We start from the raw sequence: 23,097 nt of genomic DNA, 5'->3' as shown, positions 1-23,097 counted from the left end.
GAATACAAAATGTCATTAGGCTTGTTAGGTTTAGGTTTAGAGTCTTTAACTCTGATAAGTCACTGGTTTTCCTGGCTTATTCAGACAACCAGTTTTGTGCTCTAATGACACTATGGATGACGGAGCACTTGTATGTATTTGTCTAAGCAGATATATGTTACCGGCAAAGTGTGAAATGCATGTATTCTATAGAATGCCGGGCGTTCTTAAGTGAAGTACGAAATGATTCTTCATTTCCTATTTTCTCTAGGTATTCTATAGAATATATATATCTATAGAGAATGACTAGTTCTTTGTCAGGCAAAAAAATGTCTTCTTTAGAAAGATTTATTTATAACTTAAAAATAAATGAGGAAAAAAAACACAAATAAACAACAGGATTTCTTAAGACTAAAAAAATACCTTTGTAGGCCCATGTCTTAATACCCTATGCTAGGTGAAATTGCAATTTTTAAATAAGCAAATTATACTTTAATTCAACTAATCATATTTAAAAATAGTAATATGCATCAGTAAATATACCGTTGTTCAGTTTCATCTAACTAGACTCAAATGAGAAATCAAAAGATAAACATTGAGATGGTAAAACTGTCTACATGCAATAGCAAAAAGTCTACATACTCTATTTGTATGCATTTTGATTTCCACTTTTCCTTGGTCTTTTCTACTAATAAATCTTATGTTGAGAAAAAAATATAGTGAGACTGAGGCTTTACCAGAAATGTTCAACTGAGGCTTACCAGAAATGTTCAACTGAGGCTTTCCAGAAATGTTCAACTGAGGCTTACCAGAAATGTTCAACTGAGGCTTACCAGAAATGTTCAACTGAGGCTTACCAGAAATGTTCAACTGAGGCTTACCAGAAATGTTCAACTGAGGCTTACCAGAAATGTTCAACTGAGGCTTACCAGAAATGTTCAAACCCATAGGAAGACAATGAAGGAGATCAAGTCTCACCAAGAATGACAAACAATACAAACAAGACCTAAACTAGGCTTAGAAAATAGTGAATGGAAAATATTTGTAAGTCATAGGCTGTATCTTATCTTATCTTCTTCTTATCTTATACATTACAGATTGTACTTCAAAAAACAAGATAATTACATCCTACACATTTCATGTGCCAATGTGCATGTTAACCAATGACTTAAACTCTGCTAAGTCATAGGTTTTCCTGGCTGATTCAGGCAACCCATTCCATACTCTAATGGCACTAGGGAAGAAGGAGCACTTGTAAGAATTTGTTCTGGTGTATGGAATAAGAAATGTGCCTCTATCTTTGTGTTTTTCTGAGTATTTCATTAGGTTTTGTTTTTTCTATTTGTAAATTATGGTTCAGTGTTTTATGTATTATAGCTACTTTACTTTGTATTCTTCTGTCCAGAAGTGTCTCTAAGTTTAGTGATTTCACTATAATTTTACTGTTTTCTTGAGTTGAGGGATCCCAAACAGAGGATGCCTATTCTAATATTGGCCTAGTTAAAGTTAAATAGCATTTTAGTTTTATGTTCTTGTTTGATTAGTAAAAATTGCTAATGCAATTGGTAGGTCATTTATGTAGATTAGAAACAGTAGTGGGCCTAATTCCTTGAGGTACACCTGAGTTTACTATTATTGGTGTAGATTTGGAGTCATTTATTATTACAGTTTGTTCTCTTCCTATTAGGAAATCCTGAATCCATTGATGTAATGAACCATTAATGCCAAAGTGTATGGTGAACTTTTTCAATTGTCTTAGAAAATTCTAATAAAATGGCATCTATTTGCTCACTGTTATCTAATCCCTTTGAAAAACCATCAATTAATCCTATTAGTTGAATTTCATGTGACAAATTTCCTAAAGCCATGTTGGTATGGAGTATGGACATTACGTTTATCTAAGTAATTTATGATGTTGCTACATATTATGTGTTCTAAGATTTTACATGTGACCCTGGTGAGTGATGCTGGTCTGTAGTTCCACAGATCAGATTTTTCTCCTTTTCTAAATAGGGGGGTGACATTAGCTTCTTTCCAGTCCATCTGTACTCTGCCTTGATTTAGTGATGTCTGAAAAAGTATTTTGAACTAGCTCATTGCTTAGTTCTTTGAGCAATCTAGCTGGAATACCATCAGGTCCAGAAGCTTTATTTGGTTTTATGCTAGCTAGACAAAATTAAACATCAACATCACATTACAGTGGATCCCTGGACACATTGGCGTCATAGGAACTGAAAGGGCAGATAAGCTTTCAAAGGCAGGATCATCTATAGAACCCTAAGGTCAATGTTAATCAACAACCATAAAGAGGAGTGGCTCAACCAATGGGCAAAAGGAAACACAGGCAGAGCCATGTACAAAGAAATGAACATGCCTAACAAACTGGACAGTATTAACTTCCTTCCCCGCAAAGAGAAATCTACAATCTTCCATCTAAGGACAGGACACACACCTCTGTTAAATTACCATCTCAATAAAATAAATCCTACACAACTCTTCCTTTATAGACACTGCACCCACCCTTATGAAACCGTAAACCATATCCTTTTTGAATGCCCCTTCCTAATCCACATTAGGCAGACCCTACTACCACTCCAGCCCAACATAACAAACAACCTGTACGACAGTGCTGAACAACTGAAGAAAACAGCACACTATTTTTCCTTGGCACAGTCTTCAAAATAGCTCACAGCTCAGCAGCAAAAAGCTGGCTAGAAGAAGAAAAAGAAGAAACCCCATTTCATGTACATTTATATCTCCTATGTTTTCTACTTGGTTTAAATTTATAAAAATGTCTTTGTCTCCTAGGGATGAGAATGCTGATGCGAAATATTTATTAAAAATGTATGCTTTAATTTCATTATTGTTGTGTGTTTGGTTATCTTCAATTTTTAATGGGAATACTTCTGTTGTTTCCATTTCCTTAGATTTAATATATGATCATACATTTGTATTGTTATCTTCAGATCTTACTTGATTTATGTATTCACTCTGCAGCTGTCTGCTAACTTTTTGGGTTACGTGACAGTCAAATTAACTATTATGTTCATCATAAGTTGTTCAGACATAGTGACTTTTCAGAACTGTTTATTATTCGCACAACAACAAAAAAAGTTTGGAACTTAGTGTACAACATATTCTTTCAATAGAGACACATCTTTTCATCAGGTAATGTTAGCCTAGTGACTTTTTATTTTGATCTGAATGGGACTAAAAGTCAATTAAATCAAACTGAGAGCATTGTACATGAGAAAATACCTTATTAGAATGAGTTTAAACATCATTTCTGTTTTGAAACAGGTCACTTTCAAGACAAGCAAATTTATATACGGGAATAAGCACTTTTTTTTTTTTAAAGGCAAAATGTCAATATTTAAGACAAAAGATGAATTGCAATGAAGCCTTGTTTAACATGATAAATTAACTTCTTGTGTTTTCATCACAACAAAACTTGTTATTAGTTTGATCAATATCTAGTCAAGTAGTTATTTCTTAGTAATCATATTTGCCATGATAACATATTAAACCTATTTTCTTTCACCTTTCATACAACACAATATGAAAGATCTTTAGTATCAGCTTTGTACCTAGTACAATGAAGTTGTACAAGTCTGCACACTAAGACAGTCATAATTACATATACTCCACATTTTAATGAACAAGGCTAAATTATTTAGATTACTGGTGAATAAAAATATTATTATGAGAAATTTATATTATTACTGGAATACTTTGAATCACTTTGCCTGAAGCAGTTGTAGTCATTTTATACAATACCTAGGCAAAGTAGGGAATGGAGAAATCATTTATCAATTTACCTGGACATTTCAGGCATTCTAAAGGCAGGTGGGAAGCTGGGCAAACATTTTTCTCTCACACAGATGAGACATCCCAGGATTCAAGAACGAAGATGTTTAAAAATAAAAAAAAAACTAACCAATGACATCAAATAAAGAATGCTTTAATTTCATGTTTGCCATTTACAAAATGTACTCACTATTGGTTCTGGCTCTGATGTAAATTCTGCTTGCACTTTCTGGTTATCTTGATCATGACTACCAAGAAATGGCTCTGACATATGGCACTGGATTTGCGTCGCTTGAAGAGCTTGTTCTATATCTAGCTCGGTAAATCCTCGGTCAATCATCATCTTTATGAGAGCTTCTTTGTTACGGTTTTGTGAAAGTATCTTTTCTTTAAGGAAACCATTGTGCTTGATAAGATTTTTCCACTCCTGTGTGTAAATGAAAATTCTTGAAATGAACTTTTCCGCAAAATAAAATATCCATTTCTAAAGCAATCCAAATAGCAACTTATTCAGTTTTAAAAGAATACAAGGATTATTTCTGCAATAATCTAATAATTGATAAATGAATTGTTCTGCTGAATTGACCTAGATCTATACAAAGTTATTCCAAATTTTAGACAAATTCCTTGAATAAATAAAAAAAAATTAATGATGAGCCTTTTTCATTTATGACCTAAATTGTAATTTTTTTTAAACAATGAGCAGCCTAAGATTTTTTTTAATGAAGTCATTTTTTTGGTTTAAAAAAAGATTCTAATACCTATTAGTGGTCTAATACCTATTAGTGGGTATCTAAAAAATCTCTTTTGGCTATAGATTTAGGTAACTTTGTTTTATTTGAAGCCCTGTGAATGTTGAAGGGTACAACTTTTGCAAACAAAGATTACATTCTATTCATGCTTATCATAGAAGGACTATTGACATTCACAACACATATAGGAACTTCTTTTGGTCCCACCCAGACAGGTGCATTAAACAGCTTCAAATGAAAGATTCCCTAATTAAATTGTCAGTCAGTGATAGAAAGACTGAGAACCAAATGACATGCATATCAGTTTATCATCTGTGGTAACTAGCCTAAATTTTGGTTTGTTTTCTAGATAAAGTTCTTTACCTTTTCTAGTTCAATAAGTTCTTGTTTTTTTTTCCTTCTGTGTCTGGCCGCTGCCTCCCTGTTCCACTTCCTCCTTAGTGTCATTCTCAATCTGTCTTGTTCTGTTGTTGGTCGAAACCATAAACTAGGAAAAACTAACTATAAGGTGAAAAAGAAACATTTGTATAATATAATATTATAATAATAATATATAATATCTAGACAAATAATGTGCAATAATGGATAAAAAGCAGCCATTAATTAACTCTTTCTCTCCTAAGAGATGATGACAACGTTGATTGGAACCCATTAAACTAAATGTATTTTTGGGCGTAAAAAGAGAATGCATTCTCCTATAATTCGATACCAAATATAACATTTTCTGAAAACAAACAACAAATTTATTGAAGTTAAATCTGAACAGGAAAAAGTGAAATACAAAATGAGCAAAATGAATAACACTATCAGAAAGAGGAAAATAATTACGGAGAGATTGAGTTAAATCAACAGTATATTTTAACATTTAGCAGGGCCATATTTCCCTCAAATGAAGTCAGAGTTGACATTTATGATGGAGTTGCACCTCGACAACACTGCTTCTTGAATAAAATGTGCATTCTTACTTTTTCAGAAAAAATTATTAGTGGCTCGTATATCTAAAAACACATACATAAGAAGTACATATAGACATTTTTTTATAAGTTTATTTTTACAAATAATAAAACTGTGTGTACTAATGCTACAAAAAAAAAAGTATTATTTCAATATCTTCATTGTGACTCCCATAATATTTCCATTAATAGTGCTTATTATATGAGTATTTTGTTTGTTTTTAAAATGAAGTATTTTTATAAAAATAAAAAAGCTAGCATATTTATTTTCAAAATCAAAACAAAATGTAGCTATTGAAAGCTGCAAAATACGAAAATCCAAAACCTTTTCTAGATTTTGAGATCTAAGTGTGTAGAACTGATAGACTGACAGACCACATAAAATTTATAAAAGGCTTTTCTCCTTTTGCCATGGTGGCTCTGGTAAAAGGGTTGGCTCCTGAACCAGGGGGTCTCAAGTTAGAATTATGAAGAAAGAAATTTTGAATTTTGGTATTTTTGGTGACAACCCAGCTCCAGCTCAAACAGATACCTGACATTAGTTAGGAAAAGTTAAGTCAGTAGCTCATTTTGTTGGACATATGTTAGCTTTGTTAACCCTCGGCCATAGAAACAGAAGGTCTTTACATCATCTACTCTACAGATGGCAACGTCTGAAAGGGGTAATTTACTTCTATTTTTCCAGGTTCACTAATGATGAACTGATGAATCACTTCCTTTTTTAGCATCATAATTCATGAAAATGTTTCCTTACAAGGTCCTAGTCCTAGGAAGATCCTAGTTGGGATCACAAGAAAACTCTCGCCAAATAAAAATAAAAGAAACTTGCATCAGAATAAAGCTCTTAAATTAAAATATTTTTTTTTACTTGTATATGTGTTATTTTCCTACTGAATCATGTCACAATCTTCTGAATTCAGACTCTTCCTCTGTTCAATAGTTGTCACTGATAGGGGAAGAAGATACCAAGCATATCACTCCCGAGTTTGTGTCAGTAACCTTTTTAAATTTTTTTTGGGTTGTGTGTAGAACTGTATGTAACAGGTTGATTGATTTGATTTTTGATTTGAGGCACATCGGCACAATTTAGGCCATGTCGCGCCTGCAGTCCCTTAAGGACTACTCTCTCTCTAAACAACAAGGGCCAGATTCTATACAGTCATATCATTAAAATCAAGGTCTATTCACAGTTAAAATAGTAAAGGTAGTAAAAATTTAAATATTTGGTAAAAATCTAATGTAAATGGTGCATGTTCACAAATTCATAAATCAGATCTTCGTAGATAGCCCCACTTCCTGGATAAAGCCCAGTACCTTCCCAGGGTCGACATTATCAAATAGTGTTTTTAAATTAGTGGCTCTAAGATATTTCGCCCTGACATCCTGGTATCTGGGGCAATCAACGAGGATATGTTCCACTGTGAGGCGAGAGTCACAGTACTCACAAAGTGGAGGCTCCTCTCTCTTCAGTACAAAAGAGTGCGTGATGTAGGTGTGGCCAATCCTAAGTCTGGACATGGTCGTGCTACCACGCCTTGTCAGACCCTTAGATGTGGGCCGCCACCTGACATCTGCCACAATCTGCCTGAGTTTACTGTGAGTCTCAGCCTCCCATTGGTTCTGCCACTCTCGATAGGTGGCAGAGGCAATACTTTGTCTCAGGTCCGAGTAGGGAATTTGGGTTCCTGACACCGCATGATTTAGGGCTCTCTTTGCTTCTCTGTCTGCGGCTTCGTTTCCCTCAATGCCAACATGGGAGGGGACCCAGATGAAGGTGACATCCCTACGGTCGGCTGTTATTTGGTCCAACAGCTTCAGGCTCATATGTACTAATGGGATGTCAGTCTTCATCCGCCCCAAAGCTTGCAATGCAGATTTGGAGTCGGAGCAGATTATAAATTTCCTCCTTTCTGATGCTTTAACGGCCATAAGTGCAAGCAATATTGCGTGCAATTCGGCCGTAAAGATGGAGCAGCCATCGGGGAGTCTACGGGAGATTGTTTTGTTCCGAAAGGAGCAGGCACATGCGACCTTTCCCTCCATTTTGGATCCGTCTGTGTAGATGGTGCCACAATCTCCGTAGCTCTCCTGCAGTTCCCTAAAGTGGACTTGTAGTATGCTTGGGTCTGTATTTTCTTTTTTGAAATTAAGGAGGGATAAATTTAATTTGGGTTTATTCATTAGCCAAGGAGGATTCTGAGGGGTTTCTATTTTAGAGATTTGGTCAATGGGAGGGGTTAAATTTTGGATGGGTTCTCTCATTCGAAGGCCCAACGGCTGTATGACGTTAGGCCTTCGATTGTATAATTCTACCTCTGTGGGGTTAAATATGGAGTCGAAAGCAGGGTTCGTGGGGTTGGATTTTAGCTTGACTATATACTGCATTGCAAGCTTTTTTATTCTTATATCCATGGGGAGTTCTCCAGCCTCCACATGGAGACTTGGGATAGGTGATGTACGAAACGCGCCGAGACAGAGACGCAGGGCAGCATTTTGTATTGGTTCCAGTATTTTTAGGTACGACTTCCTTGCTGCTCCATATAATATGGATCCGTAGTCTAGCTTGGATCGAATTAGACTCCGATAAAGCAGCAGTAAGGTATCTCTGTCAGCTCCCCAGTCCGTATGGCTGAGTACTCTTAGTATGTTTAATGACTTTTGGCATTTCTTCTTAAGTTCCTTAATGTGGGGGAGAAAATTAAATTTGGAATCTAAGGTGAGGCCTAAAAATTTTGTAGTTTTCACGACAGGGATCTTCTTTTTGTGTATAAATAGTTCAGGGTCTGGGTGGAGTCCCCTTAGATTACAAAAATGCATACTAACTGTTTTGGAGTCTGAGAATTTGAAACCATTATAATTTGCCCAACCCTGAATTTTGTTTAAACATAACTGTAATTTTCTTTCTAAGGTGTTCATGTTTTTCCCATAAGTAAAAATGACAAAGTCATCAACATACAAAGAGCACTCTATGCCAGGGGACAGCGCATTTATGATGCTATTTATTTTAATGTTGAACAGGGTGACTGACAGAATGCTGCCCTGGGGTACACCCATTTCCTGGTCATGAGTGTCAGAAGCGGAGTTGCCCACTCGAACCTGAAATTTTTGATCTTTCAGGAATTCCTCCACAAAACGGGGGAGGTGTCCCTTAAGCGCCATAAGCGCCAGGTCACGTAGAATGCCATGTTTCCAGGTTGTGTCATAGGCCTTTTCTATATCGAAGAATACAGCTACTAGATGTTCTCTTCTGAGTAATGCATTTCTAATATAAGCTTCCAGCTTTACCAGGTGGTCAGTTGTTGTCCGCCCCTGCCGGAATCCGCACTGGTAGTTTGAGATCACTTTATTCCTTTCCAGGTACCAGACCAGCCTACTGTTAATCATTCTTTCGATGGTTTTGCAGATGCAGCTTGTTAGTGCTATTGGTCGATAGTTAGCTGGGTCAGAGCCGTCTCTTCCTGGTTTAGGTATCAGTATAACTGTGGCTTTCCTCCAGCTGTTTGGGAAAGCGCCTGTTTGCCACACACAGTTATAGACCCCTAGCAGGACTGCCAATGAGGGTTCGGGAAGGTGCTTGAGGAACTGGTAATGGATTTCGTCTTCTCCAGGCGCTGTGTCATGTGACTTGTCCAGCGATTCCCTCAGTTCCTCAAGCGAGAACGGTTTGTTGTAGTCTTCATTGTTCTCTGACCTGAAATCAATGGGGTGTCTTTCCTCCCTGGTTTTGACTTTTTGGAACTCTGGCGTGTAGTGTGCAGTGGATGATTTTTCTGCTATTGAGGATGCAAGGCAGTCAGCTATTTCTCTGGGGGACGTGACAGTTCGTCCTTGGTTTTTCAAATGCCCTATTGCATTTGATTCTTTCCCTTTGATTCGCCTTACTGCCTTCCAAACCGCTCTAGCAGAAGTTTTGGCATCCAGACTGCCGACAAAACTTCTCCAGGAATTCCTTTTGGCTGACCGTATGGTTTGTCTAGCCTTTGCTCTAGCTATCCTGAATAGCTTTAGGTTTTCCTGGGAAGGATTCTTTATAAATGCAGCCAGTCGTTTTTTCCTATCGCCAATAGCACTTTTGCAAGCTGTATCAAACCATGGTTTGCTAGGCCGTTTTGGATTTGCAGAGGTTAGGGGTACAACTTTCCTGGCTATACTTAGTAGCTTGCTAGCAAAGGTTTCAGCTGGGTTCTGTTCATGGAGGATATTTTCTGTGATATCCTCAGAGCATCTTTTTTGGAATTGTTCCCAATCGGCCTTATTCAGTTTCCACCACTGAGGTCGTCCCAATGAAGGGAGATTGTTAGTAATGATGATTGGGAAGTGATCACTTCCCCGTAGATCATTGCTAACTGACCATAGAAATCCGGGGACGCATACGGTGAGGTCAATGCATGTGAGTGATCCAGTTCCTGGGTGCAAGTAGGTCGGTGATGCATCATTAAGTATGCATAAATCATGTTGGAGGAAGATATCCTCCAGCATACGACCTCTTGTGTCGGTATTGTTGAATCCCCACATGGTGTTATGGGCATTGAAATCCCCAAGGATTAAATAAGGCCGGGGGAGTTGTTTCAATAGGTCCTCCATGTGTGTTGGGTTTAATGGAGCGCCTGGTGGTAGATACAGGCTGCAGCAAGTGATAACCTTGTGAAGGGTTATCCTAGCTGCTACGGCCTGTAGTGTGGTCTGTAGTTCTACCCTCTCATGGGGGATGCTATCCTTCACAAGGATACAGACTCCACCTGATGCTCTCTCTGCATCCTCAACATTCTTGCTGTAAGCACGGTAGCTTTGGAAGCTGATGCAATCTTTCAGAAATGTTTCCTGTAAGCAGACAGCTACAGGAGTCTCAGAGTCCATCAGTAGCTGCATTTCCTCGTAATTGGCCTTGAGGCCTCTACAGTTCCACTGTACAATTCTGGAATCCATGGCTTATTCTAGATGACCTACTAGGAGCTATTTGGCCTCGGGAGGCCCCCGGAGGGGTTTCCCTTTATTCCAGTGACCTTGGTATTTTTATTCTTGGGTTTGGATGGAGAGGAGGACAACCCCCTTTTGGGGGAAGTCTTTCTTTCTGGTTACAGCGGAGGTTATTTCCTCCTCTCTCACCTCGGGCATCCTCTCCACTTTGATTTCTCCCCTAAGGGAGTTGGTCAACCTCTAATTCGGTAGAGGTTGGGGTGTCTGGCTGGGTTCTCTGAGGAGAACCTGTGTCAGACATGATGTCTCCGGGTTCTCCCGGAGTATTGGTTTTGACATGCTGATCAGTCTCCATGCTCTCATCAGTGAGCACAGAGAACCTGTTCTTTAGCATGACAACAGGGCTTTCTTGTTTCTTCAGAGGTGTGTTCTTTGGTGGTGTTTTCTTCTGAGTTGGAGGAGGAGGAGGGGGTGGTGGGGTCAATGTGTCCGTCTGTGTGGCTATGGATCTTCCTATCTTAGCAACAGCCTGGGCGTAGGTCTTTGTCAAGCCGAATTGGCCCTTGGGTAGGGCCAGTACAGCCGATTTTGCCTGGCTGAAGATACATCCATTTCTTGCCTTGTACTCCTGCACGTCAACCTCCTGTTTCCACACAGGGCAGTCCTTGGAGTAGGCTGAGTGGCCAGCTTGACAGTTTGGGCATTTGAACTGGGCTGTGCAGCCCTTGTCCTCATGACCCTCTCCAGCACATCTGGCACACACAGTGTTCCTCTTGCAGACTGCCGCGCCGTGTCCATAACCCTGGCACTTGAAGCACCTCATGGGGTTAGGTATGTAGGGCCTCACTGGAACTCGTAGGTATCCTGCCTTCACATACTCTGGCGGTGTCCTAGTTCCGAATGTGAGGATAATAGTGGCAGTTTTGACCTCCTCACCATCCCTGCGTCTGGTAATGCGCCGGGCATGGGTGACTCCTTCAATGCCCTCCACTATTTCCTTCTCGGAACATTCCAGTAGGTCCCTAGAGCTGGTGTTCAGACTCTTGTGTGGCATGACTTCCACTTGGAGATCACAGAGTCTTCTGCATGTTAAAAGCCCATCAGAGTGTGTCTTGCCATCTACTTCTACAAGAAGTTCCATTGATTTGTGTAGCTTAGACACACTCTTGGGCTCTCCCACTACTGACTTGAGTCCCTTATAGATAAGGAAAGGGCTCAGCTTTGTCAGACTTTTCCCCTCCTCTGTGCACCTGACCACCAAAAATGATGGCCAGGTAGTACAGCTTTTTGTGGCCTCCTCCTTTTTTGCCTCAATACGGCGTCTCTTGCCCAGACTTAAATCTGGGGCAAGTAGTTTACTGTGTTTTTTTTTGTCCATATATATTCTTGTTAATTCGGCACCTGTGCTCCCCACCCGCCATCGAGTCCAACAAGGGGATGGGCCATTCGGAAGACCAGAATGAGCCCGCCAGGGCTACACAGGTGCTATACTCAGTCAGCTGCTGCATCGGACATGTGTCCGATACAGCAGCTCCCTGATTGACCCTACAGCCACCGCCCTCGGTAGCTCGGCATGACCAGCCGATTGACCCAGAGCGGGCCATCTGGGCCTCAGGTCTAGGGGAACTTGGAGCCAAAGTATTGTGCTGTGGTGGTTTATCCTCAGATAGCCACCACTCAAACACCAGGATCTCTTTATCCCCCCTTACCCGTCGCAGTCCACGGCAAACGGACTGGTCTAGGACGTAGTGAGATTTTAAAGATAAGGAGACAGAGTGATGATCAATGAAGGCAGACTGAGGAAAAAAGGAGGCAGACACAATAATAGTGTTATAAACCTGGTGGTGGCACAGATGGGGGTAGTGGTGTGAGTGTAGTCAGCCGACGCAAATCGCCCCAGGCCAGCGCTAGACGAGCGGTCAACCGTGACGAGCTACGACGGTCAACCGAGTCGAGTATCAACAGGACGGTACGGGAAGGATCGCCATCGTGAACAGAGCTTATGAGCGTCACGAGAGTTGTAGTCATCGGACCACCTAGAAACGTCGAGCGGCGTTCTGTCCGGTTCGAGAAGGCCAGTAGGGACCCTATATAAAGAGCGGAGGTGTCGCAGTCAAGACGGTCGAGAAAAGGGGCTCAATACAGCAAGGTTCAGAAAGGAGGTTCACGACAGGAGTTCAGAACACGGTCGACTACAGCACAGTTCAACGGTGTGGTTCTGTACGGAGCATTACGACGGTTCAGTGTGGAGTACTGTCAAGTACAGTTGAGACGAACAGCGTCTTGATCTTGGTCTGTGATCGAGTCCGACACAACGAGCCCAAGTGTGTGAAGTCAGTCCCGAACTGTTGAACCCAGTGCAAGCCCGAACGAGACGGAGAGGACAGTGCAAGACTTGATATGGCAGAACGGTGTTATCGGAGAGATATTTGTTATCGCAGAGCTATTTGTACTGTTCTACGTGCTGCCAATTGTACAGTATTGGCTGTTATTTATGGACATTAAACCTTTACGTTATTTTGGAGCCCTGACTTGTCAAGTTCTTTAAGTTGGTGGTGTATGGTGCAGTTTGCAGAGAGCCTGGATAGTGAGATTCGTAACAACTGGTCTCAGAAGTGGGATAGGATCGGAATCGGATTGGATCGGATCTACTATGGCTCGTCTGAAACTGCTGTACGAACTTGAATTTAGAGAACTGAAGGAAGAACTCCGTCATCGAGATCTGAAAACGAGCGGAAATAAAGAAACCTTACAAGCATGCCTCCGAGAATGTATAGTTGAAGAAGAGGAAGATCCAGACACGTATCTGTTTGAAGTCGCACCAGATTTTGGAGAGTTCATTCGGGCTATGAGTGTGACACTGAAGAAGTACACCGAGGACATCTGTAGAGAGATTAAAGAGATGGGTACCTCAGTGAAAGAAGTGACGAGCCCCGTGGTCAAAACGATGGACGTGGTGGAAGAAACCCTGTACGACCAAAGAGACTTGAAAGATAAAGGAGCTGCGCCATCGTTAAACAATGAACTACTACCCACCCAAAGCTTAGAAGAAATATGCAGTGACAACGGCAATGCTGATGAATGTGGTGCTGCCTGTCAATCTGAAAACAGGGAGTACAGACCTGTGGACCCGAAAGAGACAGATGAAGAGACAATGGAAGCTGCCCATAGTTCGAACGAAGCTTGTGATGCAGCTGTACCTGATATGAGCACCTCAAACAGCAAGACATATCAAGTGAATGTTTGCTCCGCGTCCAAGCATTTTGCTGAGGAACGTTTGCAAGTTGCAAGTGGCGTACGAAGGTGGGACCCTACTGACGCTTGCCCAGATTCTAAGACCAGCGAGAGAAGCCCTGATGGTGACCATAAGAACCCAATGAAATCTGACGAAGCTGTTGAGGGACATTTGCAAGCTAAGAGATACCAGCCAGGTCCGTACCCAACAGCCGTTGGTCCAGCTGCCAAGACTGGAGAGGAAAGTCCTGATGGTGGTAAAGAGAATCCAAGGCAGTCTGACGTTGACATTGATGGACATTTGAAAGACGAAAGTAATCGACAAGGTCTGAAACCAACAAGTGATTGGCCCGATACTGAGACGAGAGAGAGAGGTCCTGATGGTGGTGAAGAAAGCCGAATGGAGCCTGAAGCCGAAGACGAGGGACCTTTGCACCTGGAGTGTTGCCAACCTGCCCCACGAGCATGCACTCCAGACAAGGCTGAAGATGATGATCTGTTCCACAATTCCCTGTCCTGTGGATTTGAATCCCATCCCAGTCCTTCTTCGCAAAGCCCTATGAAGCCACCTCTTTTGCCAACAATCTTGGTAATACCTGCCCTTACATCCTATACCTCTCCATGTGTCAATTGGCTGCCCTCAGTACCAAACGACAAGAGAGCGATGCAACTACAACGTCACTGCAACAAGAAGACGATCAACTGGAGGAAAAGAAGAAGGCGGCGTTTGCTTAGTCCAATGTGCATGGTGATGCTACCAAGAAATAACTGCAGCCACATGAAGACCAACTGGCGGAGAAGAAGAAGAAGGCGACTTTTGCTGAGTGCAATATGGATGACCATGCGATCACGAGGTCGATACAACCAGATGAAGGCTAACTGGAGGAGAAGAAAACGTTTTCTGAATTCAACATGGATGGCGATGAAAGCACGACGTCCATGCAACCAGGTCAAGTCAAACTGGAGGAGAAGAAGGAAGCGACCATTGCTGACTGCAACATGGATGGCTCCGTCAAGCTCAAGAGGCAAGCCAACCGCCACCGATCGACCCCCGCCTGCAGCGATGAAACTCTACAGCCAATGTCATGATTGTTGATTCTGTCCGGGACAGACAGATCTAAGGAGGGGGCAGTGTTATAAACCTGGTGGTGGCACAGATGGGGGTAGTGGTGTGAGTGTAGTCAGCCGACGCAAATCGCCCCAGGCCAGCGCTAGACGAGCGGTCAACCGTGACGAGCTACGACGGTCAACCGAGTCGAGTATCAACAGGACGGTACGGGAAGGATCGCCGTCGTGAACAGAGCTTATGAGCGTCACGAGAGTTGTAGTCATCGGACCACCTAGAAACGTCGAGCGGCGTTCTGTCCGGTTCGAGAAGGCCAGTAGGGACCCTATATAAAGAGCGGAGGTGTCGCAGTCAAGACGGTCGAGAAAAGGGGCTCAATACAGCAAGGTTCAGAAAGGAGGTTCACGACAGGAGTTCAGAACACGGTCGACTACAGCACAGTTCAACGGTGTGGTTCTGTACGGAGCATTACGACGGTTCAGTGTGGAGTACTGTCAAGTACAGTTGAGACTAACGGCGTCTTGATCTTGGTCTGTGATCGAGTCCGACACAACGAGCCCAAGTGTGTGAAGTCAGTCCCAAACTGTTGAACCCAGTGCAAGCCCGGAACGAGACGGAGAGGCCAGTGCAAGACTTGATACGGCGGAACGGTGTTATCGGAGAGATATTTGTTATCGCAGAGCTATTTGTACTGTTCTACGTGCTGCCAATTGTACAGTATTGGCTGTTATTTATGGACATTAAACCTTTACGTTATTTTGGAGCCCTGACTTGTCAAGTTCTTTAAGTTGGTGGTGTATGGTGCAGTTTGCAGAGAGCCTGGATAGTGAGATTCGTAACAATAGAAAGAAGTAGGGCACTTTTGAGCTCCAAAAGTGCTAAGGAAAGAGGAGCGCAGTTAAACGACATGTCTCGGGACGGTGTATGTAACAGGACCAACCTTTTCATTTTTCCTACGTTGTAGTCTTTGTTTCCTCAAGTGTCTAGCTATGTGCACTCTGTTCAATCTCTTCCTTCGTTCAATTGTTTCTTCTGCTGATTGATGAACACATGATGGCGGGGTTACTAGCTATATGAAAAAGGAAAAAAAAGGGCCTTTACATTTCATCTACACAAATGTGATATATAAAAAGCCCCTACTTATTGAATCAATATTTTCTGCAAACATATTCAATCTTCTATCAGAAAGTTGTGTGTGTGTCTGAGGGCATGGAAGAGGAAATAGTAGAAAAAGTGAAGAAATGTACTGAATAAGCCAACACAAAACTTCAAGCATAGAAACAGAATAGAAATTGTAATGCATTATGACGTCCCAGGGACATGATTTATACAAGACACAAAAAAGGTAATGAATGAAAACTGCTACTAAAAACTAGATAAAAGCTTTGTCACACTACAAGAAAGAGCTCACCCTAGAGCAGTGATCTCAAATTGCTCTCAAGCTACAAATGTTTAATATTATTATATTATAATATTATTTAGTAGCAGTAAATTTGTTTTTGAAATGCAAGCCTGCTGAAAAGAAGCACATTTTTAGAAAGCAAGAAAAGCATGAATTGTCACTCAAATATGTGTATAATTATCTATGCTAAATTGCTGTGGGTCAAAATACTTTTTGGAGGGCTTCAATTCAACAAAACCAAGCAGCATAAGTATATGTGTTGTTGTTTTTTTAAATTATTGTTTTACCATTATTCAATTTGTCAGGCAACTGGGGTGATGACGGTGAGGGGGGAGGATGTGATTCTTGCATTTGCTGTTATCACCACTAAAGAGGAACTTTGGGATTACTGCCACTCAATCGACTAATGTGTGGTGTAGAAATAGCAAAAGTTGTAACTGAAAGCTTCAAAAAACATCAAATTCCACTATAAAAATAGTCTTGATTTCAAAAGACAAACCAAGAAATCATTTGTCGCTATGTTGAAAGAACAAAATTAATCATGAGATAATAACCAACCATTGTATTAATCATGAAAAGAAAAACACTAATTCTTTTTCATAGGTAGTGAAATATTGAGAAAATAATTCTTACATTGACATTTGCTATATCAGAACATCACAATTCAATGTGATATCTTTTCTAAGGAGATCCAATCACTTTGTTAAAAGAAAAAATTCTGAATATATTGATATTGACAGCTTTGAAAGGAGTTGCTGAATTATAAAAATATAGAATTGTGGAATTTGAAATTCAAACTTGTTCATGCCAGAGAAAACTAAATGTGAATGAAGGTTACAGAACAACTGGTTTGAACAGTGAAGATTTGTTCATTTTTAACACCTGGAATAGTATTCCTGTCTTGTATTCTCACCAGAAAAATAAAAGTAGTTTGCTGTTCTTTCCTTATTTGGGCCTACATACGAACAATAAACGTGACAAGAGTAAATTAAGAAATTGGCTTATTGTAGACAATTTTGAATTGTGGCTAAAATTACAAACAAAAACATAGGCTACAAACCTGACATCCAAGGAAATGCAAGGCCATCATTTGTAGTTCTTTTTCAAGGACACTTTTATATTATTGAAATTGTTCTATTTTTGCAATAAATATTATCTTTCTAAAGATATATATTTGATATACCATTACTTAAACTAAGAGATATTTAGCAAAGTTAAGCTCGAGATTGTACTTTTATTATTTCCATAAAATTTTATCAACTAAATCAAAGCTTAAGTTTAAAAAAAAATGGGTCTTTCCATCAGCTTCAATTCTGTAATTTAAAAAATATGGCTCTTTTGGATGACAAGTTTGGCGACCACTGCCCTAGAGCAAGGTTAAATACTGCAAGGCAAAATTGCTAGAAGATTTAAGAGACAGAGAAATGGCTGAATCTCTTTCAAAATATCCAGTTATGGGTTGACTTTGATAACAAATTAAAGGATTGGGTAAGGATTTCAGAATAAAAGTTCTGGATGTCAATAAGACGGCACAATTACTAGAGATCATAAGATGCTAACAGAATGATGGGTTGAATATTAAGTCAGAAATTGATCAGATAAAAATTGTTTATTTCTGTGATATCTCCAAACAACTCTCCTTTTCTTCCAGTTATTAATGAGCTGGGTTAAAATCACACTCAACAGCAACTCAGGACAGTTTTGAAAATGCTTATATATTTTACAATTATAACAAGAAAAACAAAAATACTTAGGGAAAATGATTGGGGCGAGGGAGAAGAAAAAATCTGAATGAATGTTACAGTGATCACTTTTTAAATGCATAAAAAATAATAATAAAACTTGCAGTTCACTTAGGGCTCAAGCCTGTGCCTCCTTAAGAAGACCAATTCAACTTATACAGCCACATTTGTCAAGTACAATTTCTTTCCCTTTTTCAATACCAAACAAAAAACAATGTATTACCTACAGTTAATTTTCTTTTTTTTTTTTTAAATAGATTCTTGTTTTTTCAGAAACAAGAAATAACTGCACAATTTTAACTTGATCCGAGATTGGGTGTGAGAAAATAACATGTTCAAACTTTTGACCAGACACCAAGACTAGAGTTGATACATTCTATATAGCAGGAGGGAGAGAGCACACTTAAAATAGCTCCAATGATATATCTCTAAGAATGAAGACTTGTTAAAAAATAAACGATACTCAAAACAAATGTTTGGCATTAACTAAATTTAGTTGCTAGTTTTGATGTACTCACCGGTGGCTCAGGATTTGAGGTCACTTCTGCTGGATTGTCCTTTATTAGCAATATCTTTTGCTTTAAAGTGTCAATTATCAAAGGCGATACAAACTGAGAATGCGCAGCTTGAAGAGCTTGCTCTATTTCTATGTCAGTAAGTCCTATACCAAGCAATGCTATCATCAGAGCTTCTTTGTCATTATTATGTAATGTTATCTCTTCTTTCAGAAACTCATTGAGTTCGATGAGATTTTTCAACTCCTGCATGTAAATGAAAATACTAAGCTATTAATGAGAACACTGTGGGTTGAATTTTTTAAAACAATTTTTAAAAATCCAGTAATGAAAATGTTCAGTGTTTTATACCCACTAGCACATCCTTACATTTGCTCAGTCACTAATCTTACAGTATAAGAATCTTGGTCCTAGCTGATTGATTGACTGATGACTCAATCACCAATAATTTGCTCTCTTGCAGTTTACAATAAAATACACAAATTTAACCTGTCATTGCTTGCTGGATACATAGAACAACTAAATCATTTTCATTATCAGAATCACAGCAGTTAAATTTACCAAAGTCAATTTTTTTACTTACAATTTTGACCCATCATGTTTTTGTAAAGCTGACTTTCAAAGGTACAAATTCCTTCCACTTTAAGCACTTATTTACATAAATTCTGTTCCTGTTTTTTACAACAATTATGGCCCCTTTCCCTAGATTATAAAATAGCACATCCTTCGCATCTTTTTCATAGGCCAAGGCTAGATCTATTCACTCTAATCTTCAAAAAGATAACTTTTTAGTTTGAGAAGTGATCGTATAAAATATAGTCTATCCATTTGATTATTAAACCAGATTTACATTCAAAACAAAATATTAAAGACGTATTATTGAACATGTTAGCCATTAATAAACTACAGTATATAATGCAACAATTATGGCACCTTTCTCTAGATTAGAAAATTGCACATCGTTTGCATCTTTTTGATTGGCCAAGGCTAGATCTATTCACTCTAATCTTCAAAAATTCACTTTTTAGTTATAGAAGTGAACGTACAGAATATAGTCTATCCATTTGATTATTTAACCAAATTTACCTTCAAATGGGCGTTTTAAAAACATTTTTAGAACTATACATCACTGTAGTTGTAAGTCTTTATTTTAGATTGTGTTTAGAAAAAAACAACAACTTTCAAATTACTAATAGAGGCCCACTTAGGTATATATTTGAAAAAAAATTATTTTATTAAAACTATTAAGGTATATTTCAAGTAGATCTATGTGTATAATCTATTTTGTTCATTAATTATGTTTAAAAGTACATAAGCACACACACCCCCTTGCCCACGTATTTTCTAGATCTAGTACGGTAAAAAAAAAAAAAAAAAAAACAAAACCAAAAAAAAAACGTATTTATAACAAATAAAACAAAAAAAAAGATTCTGTTCCAATCTTGAAGAAATCAAGAAACTAGCCATAAATATAAGAAAACAAAACATAATTCAAAACCCGAATAAAAAAAAAAAGTCAGTAAAATAGCTAGTTGTAAATAATAATGCATAAAATCTGGCAATCTGGGTATATTTAAAACTCGAATATAGATTTAGGCATTTTTGTTATCAAATATTGATCTACAGTGTTGACAATCAATCTAGATGCCTATTCTACACTGTTGTATTATATAAACTTAGCAATAATGAAACTGATAAGAGATTTAGATTAGAAAAACTTATAGACAAGTACTATGTCCAACCATTTAATTATTTATTTTGTAGGCATAGCAGGATGTGTGAGAACATGCCCAAAGCACTATAATTCACTAGAAATAGATTCTATTTTCTAGATATAGCTCTAGATCTAGTTCTACTTTAGATTACAGCATTTTACTTTGTTTGTAAACACTGTAGAGCTAGTTCCGTTAAGGAAAATGCCTAGATCTATTTTCTAGTTTTAAATTTACTCAGATTTATAGTACTTTATTAACATGGTTTTAAGTAGCATCATATATTAGATCTATTCTAGGCTCATAAATATTGTCTGCCAAAAAGCATACTAGATCTGATAGGCTATCGGTACATTAATTAGGTAGACTTACACCTTACGCGATGATTTCATTTGATTATTTTTAAATATTGTCTAGAATTAAAATGTCCATTTCTAATATAGTAAAGATATAGATAGTTAAGCTCGATTTTTATAAACATTGCTAAAAATATAATAGCACCATTAGATCTAGTTCTAAGTCTCTAAATATAGCGTCTGCGAATAAGTCTATTATCAATAGACCTAATAAGCTTACCCTTTTTTTTTTTTTTACATAATCTAGCATTTAAAACAATCTCTTAAAACTATATATGTAGATTATAGATAAATAAAAATTTACTTTTTATAAACGGGGTCCTTTCTATCAATCGCACGTTTGTTATCTTCATTTACATTAGGTCTATATGTAGAATGTAGACCTACATTTTGTAGTAATTACTAGTGACTGTTCTTATGCAAATATGAATTAAACTAATGAGAGATAGGAATGACATTCTCTATGGATTTCATTTTTTATTTTAAAATGTATATAAGTAGGCCTACATGTATAAGTAGCGCTTAAAAAAATTACCCAGATCTAGTAGAATATACCTAACATGAAATTTACTAAACGAATGGCAACTTCAAAACAGAAGCATATACTTAGAGTGAATTTGACGTGAAGGGACATAAAAAATAAAATCTTTTGTGATAATCTCTTAGTCTAATAAATTATATTAGTCTAATAAATTATATCTACCATAACAGCTGGTCTGAAAATGGATAAAGTTTTTATCGATCTGTTTATAAAAAGCAAAAAAAATAATTTTCAAATCAACATGGGTAAATCGCGCGTGTTCGAGGTGTAAAATCCTTCTTTGTCTCCATCATTTTATTTTGTAGGCATTGCAGGATGTGTGAGAACATGCCCAAAGAAACTGTTTTCTATACGGCTTTGTAAAAAAAACTCGAAGTCGGCGTTCCTTTAGTATAGTTCCATGCATAAACCTTTTAAAAAAACATATCAACAATCCTATTATTCTGTACACCTGATACACCAAAAAGCTTGCAATTGAAAATCTCTGAGAAACTCTTTTAATCCCTCTCCATTGCAAACTAGTTTCAAATAAAAAAAGTTTTCTTATTGAAATGTTCATCATTTAAATATCAGACAATCATTAGTGATAAAAAAAACTCCGAAAAAGATGCCATGCTTACATTGGTCACTAGACTACATTTGTTTGAGTGCTCTAACTCTAGATTTGTATTTAAAATGATCAACCTTTTGGCGTTTAGCATCTTGTAGCAGTATTTTCCTTCTGAGTTTTACCACAATCTCCATATTCAGACTCTTCCTTTGTGCAGCAGTTTTTCGGGCTCTAAGCTATATAAAAAAAAAAAGCATTATATTTCTATGTACAAAAATGAGCGTATTACACATATTAAGGATTATGAATTATTGAATGGCTGCCTGGTAGTGTGGTATGTGCTCTGGACTGTCATTCAGTGGTCTAAGTAGTCCTGGGTTCAAACTCTGCTGCCCTCCCCCGTCATCCTGCTGGAGGTTTGGGCTAGGATGTCATTATCTTCAAATCTGAAGAAACATCCGAAACACGTCAAACATTTTAAAAACGTTAAAGAAGCCATTTATTACATAAATAGTATATGCTAACATCAACATCATTTGATCTTTTTAGGAAAATACAAATCTTTTTTGAACACTAATAATACAAACTTCTATGAGAGGGGGGCAGGCGGAAGTAAAATACTGTTATAACCCCGCCATGCACACCACCATCCAAGACAGTGCAGAAGGTGTGCACTATTAGTGATTAGACTAGGAAGGTTGTTGACATTAGAAAAGAGAGAACGATTTCTGCCCAAGTCTAGGACCGATATGGAGATGCTGTGCTCAAGGCAAATGTCCTATGTGTTTGTCTTGTCTCCATGTAAATAAACATCTATATCTCGTTGAGTTGCCTCCATTAAGTTATTACAATACAAAAAAAAAATTTAAGTTTAAAATTATTTTAAATGCTTAGAGATCAGACTTTATCATAGATTAAAACTGTATTTTAAATCTTTCTCTTTCTCTCTAAATATATTTAATTATTAAATAAATAAAGTCAAATGTAAGGTGTGTTTGCAGATATCAATACAGTTTCATCCAAAATTGAATTTCACCATGACAAATCCTTTAGATTTTAATGTAGCTTACATGATATGTGAAAATCCTTTCAACACCTTGGAAGCTCTAATTTAAATTTCTATTCTATAGCCAATCAGAATATTTTTATCTAGATTTAGGAAGTACTTGATGTTTTGGCACTACCATTTTGGTTCAGCCATTTTGGCGCAAGAGGTTTTGTTGTGAGCCGTTTTGGCGCATGGTACGTTTTGGTGAGATATTCTGACTATATTTTAAAAAACATGCAGCTTTTATAATAAATTTTATTACACTAAACTATATTATTGTATGTATATCATCTCATCTCGTCTCTGCCTGTGGTCCCTTCTGGGGCATAGGCAACCAACCAGCTTCCTCCAGGCATCTTAGCTCTGGGTGAGTCTCTCCAACTTGTATGTATAGTATGAATTCAACTCCCATCCACCTAATTGTTTTTTTGATAAAGGTTTTAATTATTTCATGAAATATAATGTCAGATTCATATCTGAGACCATGGTAATAACATGCTTCCTTCTCCCCCCTAAACTATAT

General features: G+C 38.2%; 1 protein-coding gene across 3 annotated transcripts in view; it reads right to left on the bottom strand.

Moving 5' to 3' along the window:
* LOC106065316 (ciliary rootlet coiled-coil protein 2-like) overlaps window positions 1–23,097 on the bottom strand; it is a 44,678-nt gene that overhangs the window by 6,950 nt on the left and 14,631 nt on the right. For all 3 annotated transcript variants that reach the window (XM_056024114.1, XM_056024115.1, XM_056024117.1), the window contains exons 7-11: window positions 21,661–21,762; window positions 18,371–18,613; window positions 15,649–15,777; window positions 4,902–5,039; window positions 3,977–4,213 (exon numbers count right to left, since the gene is read on the bottom strand). In XM_056024114.1, the coding sequence (XP_055880089.1) occupies window positions 3,977–4,213; window positions 4,902–5,039; window positions 15,649–15,777; window positions 18,371–18,613; window positions 21,661–21,762 (849 nt within the window). The remainder of the gene's footprint in view (window positions 1–3,976; window positions 4,214–4,901; window positions 5,040–15,648; window positions 15,778–18,370; window positions 18,614–21,660; window positions 21,763–23,097) is intronic.

The sequence above is a fragment of the Biomphalaria glabrata genome, chromosome 3 (genome assembly GCF_947242115.1).
Source record: "Biomphalaria glabrata chromosome 3, xgBioGlab47.1, whole genome shotgun sequence".
NCBI classification, from domain to species: Eukaryota; Metazoa; Mollusca; class Gastropoda; family Planorbidae; genus Biomphalaria; species Biomphalaria glabrata.
The sequence above is the reverse complement of the archived record's forward strand: the minus strand, read 5'-3'. Positions and strand labels throughout refer to the sequence as shown.